Below are 6,922 nucleotides of genomic sequence, written 5' to 3' on the forward strand. Positions count from 1 at the left end.
AGACACGGGGAGAACATGCAAAATCCACACAGAAAGGCCCTCGCCGGACGCTGGGTTCGAACCCGGAACCTTCTTGCTGTGAGGCGACCACACCACCGTGTACCCTGCCTTTCACCCGTAGTCAGCTGGGATAGGCTCCAGCTTGCCTGCGACACTGTAGAACAGGATAAAGTGGCTAGAGATAATGAGAATGTCGAGGGCATGGGTAACTAAAGCTTGACATGTATGCATTGATGACAAATTGTAGATGGGCAATCATTTCCTGCGTGCAGTTCTTTCCCCTGCCGGTAGGCGGCAGTAACTCTGTTGAGTCAGGTTATAAGTGAATACTGAAGCGGAAATACGTCATCGGTCCTTTTCCCCTCAGAGGCCAGCAGTTTAGGGTGGGTACGATTTTCTGTGTCTGTAATAGTTAAAAATATCCTTAATACAGCTTATTTTATGCAATTATTTACTATTAAGGGTTGAAGGAAGCGTCTGTGTTGTATTTTAGTGAGGTAATGTGACATTTTAATGCGGTTTAGCGACATAATGGCGAGTCGTTGTGTTTGGTGGAACAGAGCTAAGTGTTATAATACAGCGCTGTTCGTGGCCATGTGTTAGCAACATGCTAGTGACAGCGGCGATATTTAGGTTTCACCTACATGTTCAGTTTCCTCCACTTGGGTCTGTTCATAAAGTCGTCTTATATATATATATATAATATTTATACACATGCATACAATGTGCTCGTGTGAATGAGTGTGTTTGTTAGTAATTAGGCCGTCTTTAATTACCTGCTGTGTTTTTTAATTCCGAGGATCTCAAAGTTTTTGTAGCCAGGGCTCATTTAAAGTGTAAAATAAATTCCACACAGTATACACTACCGTTCAAAAGTTTGGGGTCACCCAGACAATTTTGTGTTTTCCATGAAAAGTCACACTTTTTTTTTATTTACCACCATAAGTTGTAAAATGAATAGAAAATATAGTCAAGACATTTTTCTGGCCATTTTGAGCATTTAATCGACCCCACAAACGTGATGCTCCAGAAACTCAATCTGCTCAAAGGAAGGTCAGTTTTATAGCTTCTCTAAAGAGCTCAACTGTTTTCAGCTGTGCTAACATGATTGTACAAGGGTTTTCTAATCATCCATTAGCCTTCTGAGGCAATGAGCAAACACATTGTACCATTAGAACACTGGAGTGAGAGTTGCTGGAAATGGGCCTCTATACACCTATGGAGATATTGCACCAAAAACCAGACATTTGCAGCTAGAATAGTCATTTACCACATTAGCAATGTATAGAGTGGATTTCTGATTAGTTTAAAGCGATCTTCATTGAAAAGGACAGTGCTTTTCTTTCAAAAATAAGGACATTTCAAAGTGACCCCGAACTTTTGAATGGTAGTGTAGATTTTTTTTAAATGATATTGTATTTGGAGCCATATAACTTTTTTTTTTTTTTTTTCCCCTGAAATTCCCACTGATGCTATGTTTAGTGGCCAAGGATGTTGAGACACAACAAATCTGGTTCTGGCAGTTGGTGTGTCTGTAGAGATACAGTAAAAAAATAATAAATGGGGGGAGTGAATATGTATATGCAAGTTATGGGGAAGTCATTGCCTAATGATTACAGAAGCAGCATTCAAACCAAAAGGTTGCTGGTTCAATTCCCTAGATCAGCAGGAATGGCTGAAGGGCCCTTGAACAAGGCACTTGACCCCCAACTACTCCCCTACATCGCTCTGGATAAGCTGAACTGGCTTTGCTGGACTAAATATAAATTTAATAATGTGACACTGTGGTTTCTACCAGTGTTAGAAAATTGCTGGGTTTTGCGTGATGTCACATCTGCCTCAAAAATGCCTTACACTTGCGTTGTTTGAATCGATCAAACCGTGAAACTAAGTTTCTTCAGGGTTCCCTGTGAACTAATAAAGGGTGAACAAACGCAGGATTTCACAAAAAGATGTCAAGATTATGTGGATTTTGAACCTCTTACCGAAATCGAAGCATGCTCGAGTTTGCAGTGATCACTTGGTGAAAGGTTTGTATTTCCCTTTCAGCTATGTCAGTGTTTTCCATGTACTTTTCTTGCTATGTGGTGTTATTTAGCGTACTTTAAAAAAAAAAGTCATGAAGTGCTAAAGTCCCCAGCTGTTTCTTTGTTTACTCCTCACAAAGTCCATATGCATGAAGGTCGAGACAAAATTCTTACCCAGCCATACAGTTACAATGCGCTGTGATCACTTCTCCATCTTGTTTAACTAAGATCCGGGTCTTTTAAGGGGTTTCTGATTCTTTGTGAATGATTGATTTACCTGAGAGATAAGAACGAACACAAGTGAGAATCAAATGAGCCGTTTTTCACTTGCAGCATTTTGTTGTAGAGATGTGAACAAAAAGCTTATTAAAAAAAATGCTTACAAGGGCAAAAACAATACAGGATTCATTTGGCAGCAACTTGATACCGAGGTCCTTTACCCAGCCACATACAAAAAAGTTGTAAGCCTCCATAATCTTCCATGCTTGCATCTGTTTTGCGGTGTAGAAGGATGTCTGCAACACCAGATAGTTCGAAATGTCGGGGAACTCGACTGAAGGGTAGTTTTCGAGATTGTATGTATAACAAATCCTTCTTTCCCAGACTGTAGGAATCAATCCCATTGTACATAGCAATCTTCTAAATATATCTAAAGCAAGCAGTGGCTTCTAGATTACGAGTATACTTTTATCGCTAGTTGTTTGCACTACGGCAGCCGTTTAGACCACCAGCTATTTCACTTCCGGTAAAACCGCTAAGAAAAGTTGTGTGACCGAAACCCAGCAATGTGGGGCAAAAGGATCTCTGGCTATACTTCATGAACCCCTGCTTTAATTAAATGTCAGAAATGTTAGTGAAACTTTTTTTTACTTGTTTAATCTGACAGTAAAGGAAAAATGCAGATCTTCGTGAAAACGTTGACCGGCAAAACCATCACCCTCGAGGTAGAGCCCAGTGACACCATTGAGAATGTCAAAGCCAAGATTCAAGACAAGGAAGGTTATTATTATTATTATTATTATTATTATTGGCAGTGAGTTGTATTGTCCATTATTGTGTAATTTGATTAACACCAGTGTTTTGCTACAGGCATCCCTCCTGACCAGCAGCGTCTGATTTTCGCTGGCAAACAGTTGGAAGATGGACGCACGCTGTCGGATTATAACATTCAGAAAGGTGTGTGCGCTTTATTTCCAAGTTGTCTTATTAAACAGTGCTGTCAGTAGGCGTATAATGACTGGTATAACAACTCGCATAAGGGTGTATAGAACTAGTTACTTGAATTTTGTTCTAGTATTAAATTTGATCTTAATAGATGGAGATCTGCCAAATCCAATTTGGAGATGTTCAGCATGATGCTGAGATCCTCATACACTCTTGCGATTTGATGAATGTCTACAGCGTAATGGTGCCATGCTTTAAATAACAGCTATGCTTTGTGTGTTCTTGGTGTTAAAAATGAAATTAATTGGAAACTCTACTTAGATATCTAAATCATTGGCACACATCAGAGCTCACCTGGTTAAATAAATTTGTTCTAGTTTAAGCGTTCCTTGTTGAAAGGTAATGAGGTGACTTTTTTTTTTTAATAGAGTCCACCCTGCACCTGGTGCTGCGTTTGAGAGGAGGGATCATTGAGCCTTCCCTCAGGCAGCTGGCACAGAAATACAACTGTGAGAAGATGATCTGCCGCAAGTAAGGCCCTAATTTTTGTATCCTAATATGCTTAAATATATTGGATATAAAACCTGTGCAAATTAAGCATTAAATCCAAAAGATCTGTAATCCATGGTGTATTAATCACTCTGATGTCTGTAGATAAACTTATGCACAAGTTAATGTGTATTCCAAAACTAGTTTTAAATTGAGTGCTGGTTTTGTCTTCAGATGTTACGCCCGTCTTCATCCTCGTGCCGTTAACTGCCGCAAGAAGAAGTGTGGACACACCAACAACCTGCGCCCCAAGAAGAAGCTGAAGTAAACTGTAGCATGAGTGCGCTTGAAAGATATGATTAACAATAAAATGTTAAAGAAATCAGTGTCTCAGTACTTTAAGTTCAAACAAGTGACAAATGCACACTCGCTCTCATTACTGGGGACTGTGTGTAATTTTAGCACAGAAACAAACATTCAAGGCCAGGCTGCCTACATGTGTGTAATTCACTGCACAGTTAAATTGCAGGCCAAAACATGAAAATTGATGCTGGAAATGTGCATTTGCTCTGCTTACTCACTGCCCAAGTAAGGCTGTTGATACATCAGTTACCATCATGATTTTAAAGCAAAGTCGGCAATCTGTGTTTGAAAAGTAAAGCTCTAAAGTCATATGCTATGTGGAGAGAAAAAAATGCTAGTGGCATGTTCGTTGCAGAGGAGCTTGCTTTATTTTTATTTAAAACCTGCATTTGGATTTATTTCCCTCAAAGTCCGAGGATGTGATTCTTCCGGATTTTCAGGCATAAAAATGCGACCCTCGTGAATCATGCAAATTCGTTTTTTTTGGGGGGGGGTAGGACCACATTATCCATAGACATATAAACATAGACGCCGCCTTCTGCGTAGAATCATACGTCATCCTCGCTGCCATATTGGATGGGGCAAAGTGGAGATTCTTCAACCATCTCTGGTATAGCGTCTAGACAGTAGCCGAGAATAAAGATGCCTCATTCATGTGCTGCGTTTAACTGTATCAACAGGTTTACCGTCCAAACGAGATCACATGGGATTACCTTCACAGGTGAGACTGGAAAAATACTTTTCAATACTGTTCCTTCAGTCTTCAGTTTCCCAGCTCATCTCCACCGGGTAGGTGTAGAGTTATAAGCAGTGAGAATTAGATAATACAGTGCCACACTATGATGAACGTTTTTGAACGTATGATGAATGTTTTTAACCTTTCTGAATGTGAATTGATCAGTGACGTGTTTTGGCATGACGTTAGAACCTGGCCGAGCTCAGTTTGGCGGTCATTCAGTTCACTTTATTCAACGAGAGTAGGTCTGTGTGGTGACTCAAATAAAACGTTACATTTTTATTTTCATTCACTATTTCCAGTTTTTCCACTATTTCCATCATTTATCATATTCAGTCTTGTAGGTTGGTTATTTTGGTTGGTTCATTTTACAAATGAAAAATGAATTCAGCACCCAAACATTTAACAAACAAGGCCATTTGCTAGCTTCATTAATCATTTTAGTACATTTCATTCCTTAGAAAGCTGAGAAACTGGGTTCAGCTGAGACGTTTACAGGCCCAAAGTTCAATGACCTCTAGAGGTCAACAGAGGTCAGATAGAAAATTGCAGATTTGAATTTGGCACACCCAAATTGACAAAATAAGACTGTTTGCCGACTTTGTCTCAAAAATGCCTTTAACTCCTTAAATAAGCACTTTTTTGAATTTTGGTACCAGTCTAAAATGATTCCTTACGTGTTGCTGCATAATCTGGATGACTTCAGTCTTAACTTACAATGTAGGAAAAAAAACTAGAAAAGCACTCAGAGCGCAGACCTCCGCCAAGCAGCTCATTTCACCACATATTGAGACTTGCACCTAAAATCAGATACTAATTCTCACATATGAGATATTGTGTCATGTGTGTGAGATAAAAAGTCATAGAAAAATGAAAAGTAATTTATATTAATTTATTCGTCATATTCAAGTTATATACTACCAGTAGGTTACAACATTACATAAGCATACATCAATGTATACATATCAAACAACAATAAATACTAAATTCAAGCCAATGAAAAAAAAAATCTTTATTACATGAAAGATGACATCAGAATTATTTAATCTGGATCATAGTATCCAGAATTTTGTCTGGATCCGGATCAAACTTTGATACTTTCTAGAACTCATGGAGATCCTTTTACTGTATGTATTTTTTTTTTTTAACCAAACACTCTGGTCATTTGTGATGGAGTTATATGCAAAAATGGGCCTATCTCGCAATGATAAAGAATCCTTTAAAAAAATCCTGGATCTAGAAGGTGATCTGGATCACTGCCAAAATTTAATGGACTGTTACTTGTGCCCAGTTACACCTCTGGAAAAAAATTTCAGAGCAATCCGTTCATAACTTTTTCTGTAATGTTGCTAACAGACAAACCAACAAACAAACCAACGCTACCGAAAACATAACCTCCTTGGTGGAGGTAATAAAAAAATAAAAACGTCGAATTTGAAGGTGTTTCCAAACTTTTGACTGGTACTGTGCGTGTGTGTGTGTATATATATATGTGTGTATGTATATATATATATATATATATATATATATATATGCGGGGCGGCACGGTGGTGTAGTGGTTAGCGCTGTCGCCTCACAGCAAGAAGGTCCTGGGTTCGAGCCCCGGGGCCGGCGAGGGCCTTTCTGTGTGGAGTTTGCATGTTCTCCCCGTGTCCGCGTGGGTTTCCTCCGGGTGCTCCGGTTTCCCCCACAGTCCAAAGACATGCAGGTTAGGTTAACTGGTGACTCTAAATTGACCGTGAATGTGAATGGTTGTCTGTGTCTATGTGTCAGCCCTGTGATGACCTGGCGACTTGTCCAGGGTGTACCCCGCCTTTCGCCCATAGTCAGCTGGGATAGGCTCCAGCTTGCCTGCGACCCTGTAGAAGGATAAAGCGGCTAGAGATAATGAGATGAGATATATATATATGCATGTGCAACAGTTTAGTTCCTCACAGCCTCCTCAGTCACTGGGTTTGCTAAGTGATGAGCTGCTGATGAAGAAAAGGGATCTGGTGCTGGAACACGAGGACACGTGTGAAGAGCGGAACAGCTGCTGACCGGAATCTTCTCTACTTCTCAAAAACTCCAAGGAATGCCTCCTGGGCCCTGTACTACGAACGGAGGTCAGCCTACCCAGAAGTAACCCAGGGTTCCCCCGCTA

General features: G+C 39.9%; 1 protein-coding gene across 2 annotated transcripts; it reads left to right on the plus strand.

The window, feature by feature from the left end:
* Positions 1-299: 299 nt before the first annotated feature.
* On the plus strand, positions 300-4,062 carry LOC132871796 (ubiquitin-ribosomal protein eL40 fusion protein). 2 transcript variants are annotated; one of them, XM_060906307.1, is made up of 5 exons: positions 300-383; positions 2,914-3,026; positions 3,117-3,203; positions 3,620-3,722; positions 3,915-4,062. In XM_060906307.1, exons 2-5 carry the CDS (start codon positions 2,924-2,926, stop codon positions 4,006-4,008), a joined length of 387 nt encoding a protein of 128 aa, XP_060762290.1. In that variant the 5' UTR covers positions 300-383; positions 2,914-2,923; the 3' UTR covers positions 4,009-4,062. The 2 variants fall into 2 exon arrangements, with proteins under 2 accessions (XP_060762290.1, XP_060762291.1); XM_060906308.1 differs by lacking the exon at positions 300-383 and adding an exon at positions 1,931-2,030.
* The last annotated feature ends 2,860 nt before the right edge of the window (positions 4,063-6,922 follow it).

Source organism: Neoarius graeffei, chromosome 23 (genome assembly GCF_027579695.1).
Source record: "Neoarius graeffei isolate fNeoGra1 chromosome 23, fNeoGra1.pri, whole genome shotgun sequence".
NCBI classification, from domain to species: domain Eukaryota; kingdom Metazoa; phylum Chordata; class Actinopteri; order Siluriformes; family Ariidae; genus Neoarius; species Neoarius graeffei.

Coding starts and splice junctions, on each gene's coding strand:
- LOC132871796 (XM_060906307.1), top strand. CDS start 2,924: ATGCAGATCTTCGTGAAAACGTTGACCGGCAAAACCATCACCCTCGAG. Junction 3,204..3,619: donor GGATTATAACATTCAGAAAG/GTGTGTGCGCTT, acceptor TTTTTTTAATAG/AGTCCACCCTGCACCTGGTG. Junction 3,723..3,914: donor GAGAAGATGATCTGCCGCAA/GTAAGGCCCTAA, acceptor TTTTGTCTTCAG/ATGTTACGCCCGTCTTCATC.